Genomic DNA, 19,542 nt, shown 5'->3' with positions numbered 1-19,542 from the left:
ACATAAGTCACAACAGGTATTGTACATTGACGGACGGTGGTAAAGGCAGATTAAATATATGTACAGCACTAGGAACTGCATATAAAGCAAAGCAAGGATATGTATATTAGGGTAAACCAGCTGGTGGCCTGCAGGTCACATGCTGCTTTCTAAAGCCGTCATGGGAGCCCCATCTTCAACTTTAACCTCCATAGCCGTTGTCTGGCCTGCGAATGTGCATTGAGAACATGTCCATTAATAACTTAGGTTGTTCTGGTGGTGGTGTAACTAGTGTTGAAGTTTTATTATAAAATATATAAATACTGATCTTTAATGTTGTCACCTCTGCTCTCCCTTATGGTCGGAACTGTATTTTTATGTTTTTGTGCTTGTTGCCATGTACATCTGTCTTTTTAATAATGCTAAACTTGACTGTAGAGGGTGCTGGACTGTGCTTGTGCTGATCTATCCTGGAGAGTAATCCTGGGGCCATTAAGGATATCTGCTATCCCAGACATAGTGGCACTGGGCCACTCAGGAAACTTCTTCTTTTGATCTGTGTAACAAAGGAACCCCTGAGGACAGGTCTATTATGAGTATCTAGGATTGCATTGACAGCCTCACAGGACTAAAGTGAAGGCTATATCTCATGTTCTCTTTGGTATACAATGGTGCAAGGATGCACAGCAAATGGATGCTGAGTCTGTTTTACCTTAAATGATCTCAAGCCTCCTAGGACCTGCACGGTTACTGCCCATATTGCTTTTTATTTCTTCACTTCATATGTAGTAGAGTATGCAGGGTTTGTTTATGTATCATTTAATTCTGTTTGTGTGCCTATGTCCTGTTCTGCATACTTCCTATCGGCTGATCCTGCTTACTTTTATTTTTTCACGGCTCCCATCGGAGTAGTATTTTTTGGTTAACAAGAATTTTTCAACAGTCATATTCTGTGCGTGCAGAGAGCACATACAATTTACCCTGAATGTACCAATACCTGTAGGAATGTTTCAGTGATTCCATAATTATAAATCTGTATGTATGTGAAAGAGAGGTTTGTCTCTCTAATAGTCCCTGGAGAGAATGTGTTACTGGATCTGAACAGAACCTTTATTGAGCAATTTTTACAATAAAGTGTGCAGTCAAGATTGTGAAGTGAAAGACAATTTGTACAAAAGTAAGACACTGCTTGATTATATGAAAGGGGCAGAACCTTTTAATCCTATATTTCAATTCAATTTAAAAAGGGTTGGCAGGTTCCTGTTTTAATGAACCAAGAGTTGACAAAGGCAGACGGCTCAGGAGCCGAGACTAATTGTGTGTCACTGTAAGGCTTGGAATCCACAGGGAGCCCTCGACCTGCTAATATAGAACAGGTCCCAGTGTGCACCAACATAGGTCATTGTAGGTGAACAGGTCACGTTTGCCCCAGGGTGCCAGCTGGGGCGGCTTGATGAGGCCAGCTATCAGCTAGTATGTATTTAGGGAAAATTCTTAATAATATAGACATGCCTTCGACATTTAGCCTTAAAAAGCATTAATTCTATCTCTTTTTATTCTATTGATTGCTTGTACTCATTTAACTTTTACAAAAGAACAATAATACATCCCTTTGCAAAAATACCTGTGATCACTAGCACCTTGAAGGGGAATTATATGTATTTTATTTTTTATACCTTTTAAACATCAAATCATTTTCTAAATATAGTGATTTGTTTGCTATACTCCACTAGTCCACTGAATTCCTCTTACCTTTTGTTTCTGAACTGAGGCTCTTTAGGGGGGTGCCTCGTTTCCGACATTGCTGCATAAGTGGGACACATGCAGGTAGACTTGGAGGGGAAAAAAATACAAGACTTTGGTAACTGTGACCCTATAATTATGCCGGGTTGATGTCCTTGCTTGTGAGTAAACAACAAAACCACCCTGGACCCCGCTGCTAACATCTTCTTCCCCCTTACCAAGCAAATACTTTGGTTCCCATTTAAAAGGAGGGTAGAGCAAAATATTTTGAATATAACTGAACACTGCAATTAATTTAAGTGGATGTGTAATAGAATTATAGTCAAAACAGCCGAACCTCATGTTTAATGTGTTAGTATATAGATGGGGAACCCTGATTATATTATTTACTTATTATACTTGCCACCCTTTCCTTTCCCCCCTCCGGGATCTCCTGGCTGGCAGGTGTAACTGCATTCACGTCAACTTGGCCTGCACCCTGTCATAACTTGTGGCATTGGGTGTGGGTGGGTCTTTATTATGTGCATTGCGCTATAATTCTCCAACTCCCCATGGGATCCAGGCAGGTGCCTCCTGGACATACAGGGAGACTATGCAAGTATGCTGATTACAGAAACACTTTAACTGCGTTTTTCTATAGGTAAAGATGACCTGCTTTTGAAACCATAAATTAAATTACCTACCACTTTTTTGATCCACACCCTTTGAAGTCACACTACTTGGAAACTTTGCTCTTTTGTCCCTACCATTGGTCCATGTGTCGCAGCACAATTTCTAGTACGTGACCATTCTATGGCCCACAATGACCACCAGAATATACTTCACCATAACCAGCATATTATATACAGCTAGAAGCAGAAGTTGTGCCAAGCAGGGGTCCATACACATAGAGCCAAAACTAATTCTGAACCAGACTTTTAGCATAGGGAAGAATAGAAATGTCACTCTACGGTTGACCATACATCTAGTACAGTTTAATTTATAGAGCATACCAACTTGTTCATAAAGCAAGCAATGGTCTGGTTGCAGAATATAATAAATCTTGGTGGGTTTCCCCCACAATGGTTAATGTCCCAGGGCTTCAAAGATCTCCAGGAGCCATTTCATATATTTGAAAACTGTGACCTAAATTAACAGTTCAAAATCCATGTGCGGAGCGTATAAATTTTTTCCAGCATTATCCCTTCTGCTGCAAGGTGAAGTGCGATCAGCTATGTTTTGTTGCAGGAGGTGAACACTTAAGGATACATTTCTCACTTCCATGCTCAATAGGCCAACATTCCCACCAAGATGACATTGGCAGTTGTCACATATAACATAAAAAGATGAACAGAATTTAGACAGTCAGCATTTTAGTTCTATTCCTGTAAAATAGGTGGGTGATTTTTTTTAATTTTTTTTAATACACTTGCATGAATAAGCAAACTAGTCTAACTTCTGTCATTGTCATATAACTATTATGAAAATTGGATGAGAATAATTTCCAGTGCACCTAACAGGTTGCCTAATATTGTGCTTGATTAACTGCCACTAGTGTAGCAGGGCACATTGGTTAAGAGCACAAAGGTGTGTAAATGTTAAATAGCCATTAATTGGACGGCTCAAAAAGTAGCTACAGGTAGTGGACAAATAAATGGAAACGCCAATATAAAGTCAACACCTGCATGTGAAGTGGAGTGGAGTCTACCAATGTCTATAATTGTGTAGGAACGATGCTGTTCCACAAGTCACTTTCCTGATGCCTGGTTAAGGGTGGTTAAAAGAGAGTCTCTGGTATTTCTCAGAAATATTGCATGAATGCTCAATTGGGTCCATATCTCGTGACTGACCAGGTCAATGACATGGATGACGTTGATCATGGTGAAGGATGATTAAGCTAACCAGATAACCACCTTCCATTGATCGCTAGTCCATTGCCTGTAGTCTTGACACACCTGACAATACAGAGTTCCAAGTTCAGTGGCGCAAAGCGGTTTATGAACTGTAAAACAGATGTCCTGTTCTGTGGAGTTCCTGCCAGAACATGTTTGAAAGTGGCCGCTTGCGCCAAATAATTATATTTACGGTCAGGTGATCTGCTGTTGCTTGTTCATTTTGCCTTCTACTTCAAATTACCGCTCAACTATCACAGTCCTGGAATATGCACTTCCATTCGCTTGCCCTTCTGTGGATAACTCTTTTCCCTCTGAGTCCTATGGTGACATCTTAGACACCATTGCTCATGAAATATAAGTAAGTTGCGTTATTTTGGTCACTGATACTCCTGCCCAAAACATACCAACAATCACCCCTCTTTCGGGATCACTGAAGCTTCTTTTCGTAGCCATGATAGCCATAATTCTAGGTAACAGGGCATCAAGCATTTTATACATGACCCTGACCATACTGTGATATTATTTCCTAAAAACACTTGTCTGGAAGCTCTGACTTTCGATATGCTTGGTTTTCCATTTGTTTTTGTCCACTACCAGTAGCTGCTTCTATGTTAGGCAGTGGAGGCAGCTGTTTTGTGGGATTAACAAATAGTCACCCTATCCATTCACTGGGAACTAGTGACATAACTCCTGCCTCAGTAATTTGTTTAGTTCCAAGTGAATTAATAGGTTGCATTCTCATGAATACTGGTTAAGCCCACACTGCCTCCAATAGGTGTAAGAGACAAGTATGCTTTCAAATGCTTAAATGAATGAACCAAACTAGTAATAAATAGCTTTTCTACCCTTTTAAACACAAGTTCCTACAATGTCTAATATAGCAAAAATAAGGAAACAAAATGGTTTAAAAACAAAATCCTAAAATGTAAACTACAGTTTCTAAACGGAAGAAGCTAATTATTCCTTACAACATTTTGTAGTGGTAGAAACACTTCTACCTGCTAATAATTTTCAGTACATAGAATTGTGAGTCTTCGACGTAATAGACTTCAGTTCGACAAATGAACTTAACGTTCTTTCTTTCTTTAGAGGGAGATTCAATGAGGGAGGAGGAAGGCAGACTCACTCTTTCTTTCTTGCTATCCCCTTTGCGGAAGTCAAACACATAGCGAACTATACGGATCACCCTAAAATTTCCCGGGAAATTGGCAGAATTATTATCGATTCACAGAGCACGGCCAAACATCACTGCATGAATTAGCAAGCAGCTGTTTCTAATTTGACTCTAGAACGGTACACAGAGGAACTTGCTTTAGTGAGCGATCCTTTCATTTATAATGAATTTTAATCACCGCTACAGGTGAGAAAAATGTAGAAACAAGCTTGTATCTTGTGCAAGAAACAAAGGCAAGCCAGATGCTAACAGATTTACAGCCTGTGATAAAAGGAATGTTTTGGTACAGTTTACATGTAATTAGGCTGCAGCTGTTTGCGCTCCCCAGCCCGTGAAAAAGAAGCAGCATCTAGAATCTCGCTGGCTGTTTCCAAAGGGAGTCAAGAAAAACAGTGATCCAACCCTACAACCATTTATAGCGTATTCCTGAGGCTGACATAAAACTTTTCTCTCCCTGCCGCTCGTAAGCTGTTTAACGGAACTGTGATTCCTATTCCTGGACGGAAGGGGAAAAAAAAAACTGAGCTGATACTGCCTGCTTTAATGTGGATTTGGCCCTGCACATGGGTGTAATCCATCTTAACTGTTTGTTCTTAACGCTTTCAGCGTCTCCTCTTTTAGTTCCATTTCTACTGGTAAAGGTTTCATCTAGTGGTATTTAATGTGTTTAAATGCGGGAATTGCAATTAGTAACTCTCAATCTGTGGTCCAATTGAAGTTGTCATGATTCTTGGTGTCTTTCAGTAATAGTTAATTAAAAGGTAAGAGATTGCAGAGTATCCACGACTCCTAGCACAAAATGACCTTACCAGGTTAAACATTTGCACCTGGAACCTTACATTCTTTTTATATCAATGGGTTTTTCTTACTTGCCCCTTGAAGATGGCACAGAAATTTATAGTTGCTTTATAAGCGTCACCATTATTTTCTCCATCTGAGGTTTCCACAACTCCCACCGACTGTTGACCCACTTTCTGTCCCTAATCTAACTAAAATGCCAAAGTTAGGGCAAGTGTGCCCCGTAATATGGAACATATCTGGTTTTCACTGAAACTTGAGCCAAATTATTCATCCATTTGGTACCTGAATTTCTGTCTTGCATTATGTTTAGTTTGTTTTATTTAGTATCGTGTGGAAACTGCAGCAAAGATTGCCTGTGTATGCATTTAATATATGTATAGGGATGGGGTGCACTGGTGCTAACCGAGATTTTGAAATAGAAGCCTCAGTATGTGTTTCTCCCGAATATCCCCGGTTTCACGCTCTGTCCCTGTGTATGGGACCCAGCTGGTCTCACAGAACCCAGCTCTGCCTCGGCATGTAACTTTTCCAGCAGGCCCCCGGGATCTTTCTGTGCAGCTGACTCCTTCCTGTTATTTCACACTCTGGGGAATCTGATCCACTCTTTTGGGGTTACATGCCCTTGAAAGCTTGTGTACACAGTAAAAACTCAACATTTGAAACGATAGGAGACCCAGGAAAATCGAACAGTGCTTCTTTTTTAAATGTCCAAAATGATGTAAGTGGCTTTCAGGGGGTATTACAGACACAACATGTGTTATGTAGTGCGGTAATTTGTTTTCCATATCCTTGTGCGTTATACTTTTAAATTGTCATCAATGGATTTTGTTACACTCGGCTAGATGAGCTTTAAATTCATATGTTTTTAAAATTCACAGTACTGTAAAGTATAATGTCCCTTTCAATAAATAAAATTATTTTTACATTCATTTGTTGTGAAGCTGCAAAAAACATGTTTTACTATTGGTCTTGGTAGGAATAATTACTAGTCCCCTTGCAACATTTATATCGGGGAAGACAATTCCCTGCGTTGTTCTTTAGGACAACGCAGGGCGTAACCTATTACCGCTACTTTGGTAATATATGTGCATTATTACCATTAGTACGGTAATTTCAAAGCCGGTTAAAAATCTGCGTTAAAATTACTGTACAAACTGTAATAATTTGCGCCTTGCGTTCTAAAAAACAACTTGAGGAATTGAGTTCTCCCCTCTGTTCAAACATTGTGAAACTATTATGTCCTACCAGCTCTTATGTGCTGTACAACGTAACCTATACCAGTTTTTGTCTGCCAACCATAATCTGATTTTCAGATTATTGAAAGGTTCTCATTCTGCAAAGGTATTAGTTTGTAGACGCGCTGTTTCCATTTAAATTCTACGTTACTTGTGAAAAAGTAATAACATATAAAAAAAAAATAGTTTTGGGCAGTTTGATATTCTGGCCAAGAAGTGAGGCCTCATACAGAAGATATTTAATCTTATTCTGATTGGTAGGCTATACCAGCATCGCACCTGCAGATTGTAGGAATAGTATTTCTGAAGCCATGATTTTCTCGGGACACCTGTATGTAGTTTTACATACAGAAGGAAAACGCTACATAATTGGCAAACTAATTCTAAAAAATGTTTCAATGCTGTCATTAACCTGCCTGTCTTTCCTCATATTTGATGATGCGTACACAAAAAATAAAAAAAACAAAAATAACTGCACAGTCAGTTCCTATACAGCAGAATTTAAGGGTTAATATGTGTAACTTAATATTTTGTTTCATGGTGGTGTTTGCCTTTCATACATTGTCCTTGTTTGTGGAATGATTTGTTCATTGCTAAAAGAAACCGTAGATTGGTAGAAGCTTTGGGTACTGCTGAAGAGCTGTGGCCTTATTTCACAGATGTACAGGGAATTGTTTTTAATCTCCTTTCTGCTTTCCCATTACAGATGGTGATGACGACCCACAATTCTCCTGGGTGGCTTCATCTCCCTCCAGCAAAGACGTTGCATCACCCTCTCAGATGATAGGGGATGGGTGTGATCTCGGCATAGGAGAGGAGGAAGGGGGATCTGGGTTACCATATCCCTGCCAGTTCTGTGATAAGTCTTTCAGTCGTCTGAGCTACCTGAAAAGACACGAACAGATCCACAGTGACAAACTTCCCTTTAAATGCACATATTGCAGTCGCCTGTTTAAGCACAAGAGAAGTAGGGACCGCCACATAAAACTGCACACCGGAGATAAAAAGTATCACTGCCACGAGTGTGAGGCTGCGTTCTCTCGCAGCGATCACCTTAAAATTCACTTGAAAACTCACAGTTCTAGCAAGCCTTTCAAATGCACGGTGTGCAAACGTGGATTTTCCTCCACTAGCTCTCTGCAAAGTCACATGCAGGCTCATAAGAAAAACAAGGAACATTTGGCCAAGACGGACAAAGAGATGAAGAAAGACGACTTTATGTGTGATTATTGCGAGGAGACCTTCAGCCAAACAGAGGAGCTGGAGAAGCATGTGATGACGAGACATCCTCAGCTCTCAGAGAAAGCTGACCTGCAGTGTATTCATTGCCCTGAAGTATTTGCGGATGAGACCTCTCTGCTCACCCACATTGACCAAGTCCATGCCAACAAGAAACATAAGTGCCCCATGTGTCCAGAGCAGTTTTCCTCCGTGGAAGAAGTCTACTGTCACTTAGATAGTCACAGACAGCCTGACTCAAGCAACCACAGCATTAGTCCTGATCCAGTTCTAGGAAGTGTGGCATCAATGAGCAGCGCCACTCCAGACTCAAGTGCATCTGTTGAACGGGGTTCTACTCCTGATTCCACACTGAAGCCGTTGAGAGGGCATAAGAAAACATTAGCCTTGGAAAGAGAGGACGGCCAGACCTGGGCCAAAGCCACTTATAGTTGTCCTTACTGCACAAAGAGGGATTTCAATAGCTTGGCAGTCCTGGAGATCCACCTAAAAACTATTCATGTGGACAAACCTCAGCAAAGCCACACCTGTCAAATATGTTTGGATATGTTACCCACTTTGTATAATCTTAATGAGCATGTGAGAAAGGTGCATAAAAACCACGCATACCCAATGGTGCAGTTCAGCAACATAACTGCCTTCCACTGTAACTATTGCCCTGAGATGTTCGCCGACATTAACAGCCTTCAAGAGCACATCCGCATCACTCATTGTGGCCCTAATGCTACTCATCAGGAGGGCAATAATGCTTTCTTCTGTAATCAGTGTTCCATGGGATTTCTTACAGAGTCCTCATTGACAGAGCATATTCAGCAAACCCATTGCAATGTAGGAAGCTCAAAGCTTGAATCCCCTGTCATACAGCCAACGCAGTCGTTCATGGAAGTGTACTCATGCCCATATTGCACAAACTCCCCCATATTTGGGTCTATATTGAAGCTCACTAAACATATCAAAGAGAACCACAAGAACATTCCATTGGCAAACAATAAGAAGTCAAAATCAGAGCAGAGTCCAGTTTCATCAGATGTTGAAGTCTCTTCCCCTAAAAGGCAGCGTTTGTGTCCTAGTCTAAACTCTGCATCCAATGGAGAGTATCCCTGTAATCAGTGTGATCTAAAGTTTTCAAATTTTGACACTTTTCAGACGCACCTAAAGTCACACTTGGAGCTGCTGTTAAGAAAGCAGTCTTGCCCTCAATGCAAAGAGGACTTTGACTCTCAGGAGTCCCTCCTGCAGCATCTCACAGTACATTACATGACGACATCCACACATTATGTGTGCGAGAGCTGTGACAAGCAGTTCTCATCCGTGGATGATCTGCAAAAGCACTTATTGGACATGCATACTTTTGTATTATATCATTGCACGCTTTGCCAAGAAGTCTTTGATTCTAAGGTTTCTATCCAAGTGCATCTGGCAGTAAAGCATAGCAATGAGAAGAAAATGTATCGCTGTACAGCATGTAACTGGGACTTCAGAAAAGAGGTGGACCTTCAGCTTCATGTTAAGCACAGCCATTTGGGCAACCCAGCAAAATCGCACAAATGTATCTTCTGTGGAGAAACCTTCAGCACAGAAGTGGAACTTCAGTGTCATATCACAACTCACAGTAAGAAATACAACTGCAAGTTTTGCAGCAAGGCATTTCATGCGATCATTCTCCTAGAAAAACATCTACGTGAGAAGCACTGTGTGTTTGACACCAATAGCCAAAACGGCACAGCTAATGGAATGATGCCAACAAGCAAAAAGTCAGAGACGGCTGAAGTTCCAAGTGTGTTGATGAAGAACCCGGAGGTTTCAAACAGCCATGATGCCAGTGAAGATGATGTTGATGCTTCTGAGCCGATGTATGGCTGCGATATCTGTGGAGCAGCTTACACAATGGAAGTTCTCCTTCAGAATCATCGATTAAGAGATCATAACATCAGACCTGGGGAAGATGAAGGTTCTAGGAAGAAAGCAGATTTTATCAAGGGCAGTCACAAGTGCAATATCTGCTCTAGAACTTTTTTCTCCGAGAATGGGCTCAGAGAGCACATGCAGACACATAGAGGTCCTGCAAAACACTACATGTGCCCTATTTGTGGGGAACGGTTCCCATCTCTGTTAACATTAACTGAACATAAAGTTACTCACAGCAAAAGTTTGGATACAGGAACATGTAGGATCTGCAAAATGCCCCTTCAGAGCGAGGAAGACTTTATCGAGCACTGTCAGATGCACCCAGACCTTAGAAATTCTCTAACTGGTTTTCGTTGTGTGGTTTGTATGCAAACTGTCACATCCACTCTGGAACTTAAAATTCACGGGACATTCCATATGCAAAAACTGTCAGGGAACTCCGCAGCCTCCTCTCCAAATGGACAAACACTGCAGAAGATGTTTAAGTGTGCCCTGTGCTTAAAAGAATTCAGAAACAAACAGGATCTGGTTAAGTTAGATGTTAATGGCTTGCCATATGGCCTGTGTGCTAGTTGCTTAAGCAGAACCACCAATGGACAGCCTTCCAACCAAACCTCACAAGAGGTCTGCGAGAGACTCTGCACCAGTCTGCGATGCCCGGAGTGCAATGTCAAGTTTGAGAATGCTGAAGATTTGGAAAGTCATATCCAGATTGACCATAGAGACTTGGCACCTGATGCTAGTGGCCAAAGGAAAGTAGCGCAAACATCTCCACTCCCCAGAGTAAGTCCAAATTCTATATTACTGTATGCCTGTTATGACATTTACAGAGTAATAGTAGAACAAATAATTTATATTTAAGGTACTAGTGTACACAATTTATAGAAGAAATTATGATCAATTTCTGTAATTAATTGTGTTACAAAACAAGGCTGGTCATAATGTATTCATGTATAAAAATGTTGTCCATGTTTTTGTCTTTTGCCTCATAGAGCACTAGTAAAATTGCATGCTCTGTAAGCTAATATGTGGACTGGATACTGTGCTATTCTCTCTACCTGGCTAAATTTCTTCATATTTCTCACTTCCCGTGAAAGTACTGGTAAGGCACAGGCTGGAATGTGTTATAGAAACATCCAAGGAGAGCGCATAGCTCAGTGTTCCACTAGACCAGAGGTAGGCAACCTGCGGCTCTCCAGGTGTTGTGAAACTACAAGTCCCAGCATGCTTTGCCAGTAGATAACCAGCAGATAGATGGCAAGGCATGCTGGGATTTGTGGTTTCACAAACACCTGGAGAGCCACAGGTTGCCTGCCCCTGCGCTAGACTCTGACTCCAGCGACTAGCATAGAAACTGTCATCCCTGGCTATAAATGGAGGCACAGAGGACAGTGTTTTTTTTTAATGCATGCATAGCGCACAAAGCACTAATGTGGTAACTAAAAAGGCATCCCCAACCTGGTGACAATCATGGTGGCATCAGGGTTTCTTTCTCCTATAACCCAGGAAATTGGTTAATGGCGCCAATTGAAGGCTTTTGAGCTTAATTAATAACATAGTACATAATAGTATGTTCCGTAACCCTTATCCACCTGTAAAAGCCATGCAGACCATTAAGCTACACCAGTTCTCATCATCTAGATTTATCAAATTGCAGTAACTGGCCATGGGTTGGTTTCTTCAATGTACTAAGAGCTTATTACTGTGCGCTTATTACTTGTCTGACGTACCAAGATTAATCAGCAGTAAGATCAGATTGTAATATCGTGCCAATAGCGCACATTCTATAGCCAGTTATTTTAGAAGCACATTTATCCTATTAATAAAAATGTACAAAGTGCCACTTATGTTTTGCCATTATAATTGTTAATACAGTAGTTATTAGTCAAAGCGGTTTGCACGTAAATGTATCATTTACAAATGTGTTCACACCAGGACATTTTTGGAGCATTTAGGTAGAATTTGTTAAGTCCTTGAAATATTGTGAAAAGTAGAACACATTATTACCTGTGTAGACGGTTGAGTGGCTAAAGAAAACCCATAAACGCATAATTATTTTTTTTGGTTTTAAAAAGAAACCATTAGAACCGTACACAAATGCCTCACATTGTGTAAATGCTATATAAAAAAAAAGCATTGTGTTTCCCAGAACCAGAATGGTGCAAGTGCATGCAACTAACAATGAAGACAGAGCTCGCACATCTGCAATTTAGAGTAAATTCTGTTCTTCAAGCAGATCTATTTTATTATGAGTAACTTAAAAGTGGAATGGCATTTTGGGATCTATCAATCCTTTATTAATATTCTAGCTTTGCACCAAATATTTGCACAGACCATGCATGTTTTAACTAGTGTTACCAAATCATTAAACTATATCTAATTTCACAGCAATTTTCGATAGTCAAACTGGTGATCATGTGCTCCTCCCAAATACTATTTCTTCTAGAGGTCAAAGGTTTGAGAGGTACTGGTTTGCTGTTTTCTGTGCTTCACAATGTTTCAGATTTAATCTGAAGCATTTTTATAGATTTATAGCATTATTCTATAAATCGTAAGTGAGTAGCATTATTACAATATTATTACATTATAACATTTACAAATGTGTATTATTAATTATGTTATTGAACACTTACATTTGCAGGACTTGCGTCCCAGTATTGTGCTTATTCTTCTCATGTGTTGAGATGTTCTAGTAGCCTGGTTTAACAAATGCTTATCTGATTGTCAGATGTGAGGCTAATTTCCTTCAGTTAGATAACATTACACATGGAAACACTTGGCAAACCGCAAAAATTCATGAAAACCGCATCTTAAAAACACTTTTTTTTTTTTTTAGATCACTGAGGTCAGTTTGATTGAATAGATGTCAACAAGAGGACAAATTGTCAGCACCTCCAGTTCACACTGTTCACTTTCGTATAACAGCTTATTCAGTAGTATGGTACAAAGAGCATTTAGCCATAGCAGCCAATCAGATGTCTGCTTTTAGCAGTCTAGTGTAGTGAAACTAATAAAAGCTAGTGTCGGGTTGCTTTTGGGCCATAGTACATTTATTTCTTGCACGGTTTTATTTTTGTGTTTGATTTCCAAAGTGTTCTAATGTGCTAATGATCTTTCTTTCATATGCTACAATTGCATGGAAATCTGGTACAGATGTGAACATGCCAACAAGTTTTAAAATATATGAAATCTGGGAAATTTTAGAGTTTGTTTATGTATTTGTATAATGTATATAGTGTACATTTCCCCTATATCCTATACATATATGCACACACATGTGGATATAAAAAGATAAAGGTAGCTGCATGTGTGTGTGTGGTATAGATTGTGAGTTTAATTATAACCAGTGTTTTTGTTAAGTATGGGGCACCAAAATAATTTGCCATTTTGCAGACTACTGTATCTGTGATATTTAAATTCAATTGTATTTCTTAACAGCTTCCAGTCACTGCAGGGACTTTTCTTCGTTTTTGGCAGCAGTGAGGACCTGTGAACAGTTTTCAGAAGCACTTATTTGTGATTTAGTAATAACCTGTAACAGTACCTCCTACCCTGTTCTGCAAAATGCTGCAAACTACCTTGTTCTGGTTGGAGGGAAATGATTATTTATTATGTGACAAATCAATGGCCCCTGACTTCATAAATTGAAGTACTAGTAGTCAATGAAATGTTGAATTCCGACAGTGAGAGCACACTAATCAGACACATGAACTATGTCACAAGAATAATTGTTAACCTTTTCAGCAAAGGTAGTTTAAGGTGCTAATTTGCCTAGTTACCACTTCTGTAACACTTTTAGGACTGCTATGTATGAGTACAATTTTAGCTTTGAATGATGTTGCTGTTTATTTTCCTGCATGGACCAGGGGTATCTTGTAAATAATAAGCATCAAGATTATAGTTGCTGAAACATGGAGCAGAGAGGTCCTGTGCAGAGATTGTAGGTATGTTTCATGTTTTTGGACCTTGTGGGAACAATTTTGAGCTTAAATTACAAAGCAAATACCAGCACACTTATATATTTGCAATATAATACCATAGTTACTGTCTCTAGAAGGTGAATAACAGGTGCCTGTTGGACACTTGTTCTGAAAGGTACCTTAGAAGCCATGGCTCTGGATTGAGTTCCTGGACTTAAAAGATGACAGCTGTGTCTTGTTGGGGATCATGTCCAATGACATGGTGCATTGACGGGTAGCTTCATTCTGTTAAGGTAGAGGTGATTACATGTTAGTCACTTCTTTTGTAGGCCCAGATACCCCTTTTTACATTTTATTAGTGCACTGTCTAATTCAGGCAGAGATCTCCATGTGAGGTTAGGGAGCTGTTAACACCCTCTCCATGTTCTTCATGATGCACTATGCGGCGGTGCTGTATACAATACAGCACCGCCGCGGACGCTTATTTGACAGCTCCGCGGCTGCTGTGTAGTAGTACAGTGCTGCCGAAACGCGTTTTTTTTTTGGGGGGGGGTGGGGGGAAATAAGCTGTATAGTACAGTGCCGCTATGTGGGGCACTTCGTTAGCGGAGGGAGACCCAGAAACCCCCTCTGCGTGCGCCACTGCTTAGATTTAGTCTGGTAGGTGGCATCTGATTTTCACAGGTACATAAGGATCAGTTTAGACAATTTAAATCTGATTTCACGGGACAAGTAATTGCATTGTGCATGTTAATGATTATATAATGCTTATAAGTACACACTCCCTATGCGTCATAGTTTATAGATTTCAATGTGCCCTGTGATTAACTTGGTAGTCGTTCCACTAGTGCTTTTTATGTTTTACTTCTCTATGAGTAGATATGTAGGACAAGGTACAGTATGCTGTTCATGTTGGTCCATTTGCTGTCAAGAATATTTTTAAAATGCAATTACTGTGTAACCTTTTTCTGCTCATCTGTTTGTGTAAATTTCCCCAATATCTTAGCTGCTGTTTTTTGTTTTCCTATGATTAATAGAAGAAGACTTATCAGTGCATCAAATGCCAGATGACTTTTGAGAATGAGAGAGAAATTCAAATTCACGTCGCCAACCACATGATAGGTAAGCACTTTTGTCCTGCACAAGCTTCTTTTTTCCTTTGTTAATACAATGTTTCTTCCCAGCTGTACTATATCCTGCATTGACATACTGCAAATTGTACATATTGAGAAATGGTCTGTCTTTTTATATTTTTTTTAAAAAAAATTTTTTTTTAAGCAAAATACACTTCTATTTAGCCATGCAGAAAGCACCTGTCAGTTGTCAACAGTTTAGAAGCAATTATACTTCAATTTTTTGTGCCATGACATTTGAATGGATGGAACTGCCTGTACTTTTCTGGCTAAATGCAGTGAGTTCCTCAAACAGATTTGTCAAAGCAAAATTTACTTGAGTTTTAAGTATATTTTTATTTTTCGGTGTAGCTGGAGTCTTAACAATTTCACTGCTAGAGGGTCCATTGTTCTGTTCACTAAAGGGAAATTTAATTTAACACAGTCTCATGGAAACCTGGCACGACGTGCCTGTGCGCATTTCTGGGTATTACGGTATATAAAACATCACTGATTTTTGGGGGTGCGAGCAAAAACCATCAGTTTTTTAGTCTGGTAACATCCCCTGGAGTCTCATCACATAAGGCTCTGACAGTACTTCGCTCATAGTAGAATTATCCTCATAGTTTTATTGTTGCAGTATCCAAAGGATTAAAGTGTCCATTAGGACTTTGAGCTTGTGTCGGAAAAACAGCGCTTGCTAAAAGCATAGGCAAAACTTGTACTATGTCCTCGATTTTAGGAAAGCATGGGATATGTTTTAAAAGCCTCCCTGCAGTACAGAGTGCTATTTACTTAATAAGCATTCCACCATTGTAGTTTACCAATGTATAACTTTTATTAGCTGCAGACAACCTCTAAATGAAAGCAAAGAGAGTGTTTGTTAGCAAGTGTATGTATATCTCCATTCATTTAAATTATTTTTTTCTACTCTGGGTAAAACGCATTTTACGGGCTTTAAGAACAAGGTTTGAAAACATTGAAATAAACACCCATGTATTGTAGTCGTCTTGTAATCCTGTCGGATATATTGTAGACATCAGTTTGTGATGTTTTGCTGTAAAAGAAAAAAAAAAATTTTCACTGCAGAAATTTCTCTGTTTAAAAATATTTTCAAAATAAATCCTCTTGATCTCGGCTCTGCAGGTGGGACGGATAGTATGGTTGGTCATTTTGATAATGGGCAGCAGAGCCGCACCTAAATGTGGGTGGTATGGCATGCTTTTGCCTGGCAACTGCCGCTGTGTACACATCACTACACGTGTGGGGGTAGTGGATGTGTATCATGAAGCCCCCATGCTTGGCAATTGGACCAAGAGTAGTCACTGGCTCAGTATTCGGTTTTTCATCTGTATCTGAATCAATTAATTTTGGAATATACTGCTCCCTACATCTCCAACCTCATCTCCAGTCACGGTTCATCCCGCCCTCTGCGTTCGGCCAATGACCGTTGCCTCTTTTCCCCCCTGGTTACCTCCTCCCACGCTCACATCCAAGTCTTCTCCCATGCTGCCCCCCTCCACTGGAACCAGCTCCCCCGCTCCATCAGAACATCCACCAACTTGTCCAGCTTCAAACGGGCCTTAAAAACCCACCTCTTCCTTAAAGCCTTCCAGTCCCCCACTTAACTGCCCTCCTTCCAGTCTCCCACCTACCCCCTCTCACTCCTGTCCTCCTTCCTGTCCCCCCCCACCTCCCTTCTCGTCGTTCTCCTCTCCGTCTCTGCCTCCGTTCTCCCCCTTTCCTCCTCCTATCCTCGCATCTCTGTCCGTCCTACCCTCCCCTTACATTGTACACTCCTTCGAGCAGGGCCTCCTCTCCACCTGTTCTCCACCACCTTAACTCTGCTCTCCAGCTCCTTGTCTCTTCCGTGAGGTCCTTCTGCCCTTCTACCCCTCTCTCTACCCCGCTGGGGGCTCTTACCTTTAATCTAGCTGTACTTTGAGCTTACGAGTTACTGTGCTTTTTGTTAACTGTACCGTGCTGTCTCACCCTGTACCGTGTTTGTCCATGTTCGGCGCTACGGATACCTAGTGGTGCCCTATAAATAAAAATTAATAATAATAATATAAGAAAGTAATATATATCCTTCATTTTTTAAGTTGCAGAAAAGTATACTAACATATATTATGCAAGCCACTTTATCAGGGTATGAAACTTATTAAATAAGATATTTTCATAGGAAGTGGCAAATCCTATTTGGTAGCGAGAGTTTTTTAATTGTCTTAGGGTGGCAGAGAAATCCAACACGTCATTGATCACATGAGAGGTATAGGACCCAAAGAAATGCAGCATGTACACAGACTGGGGAAACTATTCCTACTGCCATTACCAATCTTCGATCAAGCAGTTATGACATAGCAGTTCCACACCTTTTAAAAAAAAAAATTGCGTGCCAATTGGATTCTACACTTTTGCGCAACCTGGTGCTCACTGTCTAGATACACTACATCACTGTAATGCAAATGAAGTCCCGCAATGCCGACAAACAGAAAGCTCTTATGGATCCAACCCATCCTATCTGTTTAAGTAGATGATGGGGGGAACAATGTGTTAACAGCAGCACCTGAGTGGTCAGTAGTCTCACCTCAGCAGCTCATTTAAGAGCTTTGTTTATCTACATGCTGTGTGGAAGTTTGATTTACCTGCCCAGTTATTTGGGACATAGCTCAGTTCTTCTGTGTGGCCATGAGCAAGCTTACTCAAAACCGTGGAGGTCCTTCTCTGCTGCCTATTGGTTGATGTGCTTCTCTAGTAATGTTTTAGTACATGTTCCAATCAGGCAATCTACTGCAGTGCAGGAGGCACAGACCCTGCTAGTGATTGGAGATTAGTGGCAAAAACTGGGAGCTGTGCAGAGCTGAAACCAGAGTGATCTGGCTGCTATTGAAGTGGTAAATGATTACAACTATGTGCGGTATTTGTAAAAATCTCAGCCTTTTTGGAATGCGAGTGTTTTTAAAGGACCGTTAAGCTGGAGGCATAACCTTTATATTTAAAGTATAGCGTTTAAATGCAACCTGACAGTTCTCTTTGAAAATAAAGGTGGATGGGATATCTTGTAGCAAAAACAGTAACTTGCACTCAGTTTATAAGCTGCTGCTTAGATAGGTCAATGAACTACAGTGCTTTGTTTTATTGCATTTAATTTCAGTTTATTTGTAGAAGCCTGTGTTTGAATACACCAATCTCCACAGATCATTCATGTTAACCATGCGAATGCAACGCAACTGCCCTGATTATGTTTCTGCTTCTCTTCCCAATTCCAGAGTGACGTGAAGCTCCCTTTCCTCTAATTAACATTTTAACCATGTTAACTTTTTGCATTGGGATATATGCACGCTGAATATACTTTCAGTATAAACACACAAATATATAGATATATATATATATATAGATATCTACCACTTATGTGACACTGGGTACTTCCTTCCAAAAATAGGGACTACCCTGGGCGTTATTTGTGTAGGAACTAATTAACTGTGGTAACTGCCCTTAATTGCACTGAAATGACTGGGAAGGTGTGGGCTGAGAGTTAAACTGGAGGACGGTTGAGGGAAATAACGATTAATCCTTCTGACAAGATGGGGGAGTTAATGTCCAGTGCCCAGAGATCAGAAGAAAAGGAAAGAGATAAGATAAAAGTGACTGATATATGATCGGAGGTAGAGAGGAGAGCTGGTAAGAAGATGCAGAAGCTGATTGATAGGATCAATTCCCGGAGGAGAGTTTATAAGGAGCAAATAGTGTAGTATCTGTACACTGGCATATCTGTAAACCACTATCCTGCTTGTAACAAGGTACTAAAACGCTATGACTACAAAAAGTGTATAAAGCGCTGAACATCGTAAGGGAAACAAATAAGTGAAATTACATCTGCGGCTGTTACCGCACCTGAGTTTATCATTAAATGAGTCCGTAAAGATAATGTGATAAGGGAACTGATTCAGGTCTGATAACTTACCTCATCACCACACTTAATGTATATAAGAAGAAATAGACTAGTATTCATCTAGAAGGAGTATTTAAATTGAAAGATTGGCCATAAATCCTTACTATCTGTTTATTTCTAAGGGGCTGAGAAACATAATTAGCGAAGTCTGTTGTTTCCAACAAAATGGTTTGAATTGTGCTTGACATATCCTAAGGAGTAATATGCTATAGTACATTATTATCAATACATAAAGAGAACAGCCGTAATCCTAAAAAGGAAATATTATGTACCATCATTTCTCCTGATGAAAACTATCTAGCACCTCTTCTGACTACAAGTGCACCAACGTAACAGATAATTAGATCTGCTAAAATTAGCCCATTCATTCGTCGTTACAAGTGAGACATTTGCTATTGACCACGCAATAACATTTGCTAAATAACTTATTATATGTACGCTAATGTAAATGAAAAATTGAATACAATCTAATGCTAGTATTATTGATGGTAAACATTGTTAGCCATAAACTGTTTCAGTATAGACACAATTGTGCAAGAATTTTATGTTTCTCAGATTAATTTAACTATCAGTTTACCAATATTAGGTTGGAAGGGTTTCCACGG

The 19,542-nt window shown here is 40.0% G+C and overlaps 1 protein-coding gene across 1 annotated transcript in view; it reads left to right on the top strand.

Annotated features, from left to right (window-relative positions):
- The window catches only part of ZNF423 (zinc finger protein 423), a 200,668-nt gene that overhangs the window by 82,484 nt on the left and 98,642 nt on the right, over positions 1-19,542 (top strand). The window contains exons 4-5 of the mRNA XM_075188844.1: positions 7,513-10,736; positions 14,911-14,995. Coding sequence (XP_075044945.1) covers positions 7,513-10,736; positions 14,911-14,995 — 3,309 coding nt within the window. The remainder of the gene's footprint in view (positions 1-7,512; positions 10,737-14,910; positions 14,996-19,542) is intronic.

The sequence above is a fragment of the Mixophyes fleayi genome, chromosome 10 (genome assembly GCF_038048845.1).
Source record: "Mixophyes fleayi isolate aMixFle1 chromosome 10, aMixFle1.hap1, whole genome shotgun sequence".
NCBI lineage: Eukaryota > Metazoa > Chordata > Amphibia > Anura > Limnodynastidae > Mixophyes > Mixophyes fleayi.
The sequence above is the reverse complement of the archived record's forward strand: the minus strand, read 5'-3'. Positions and strand labels throughout refer to the sequence as shown.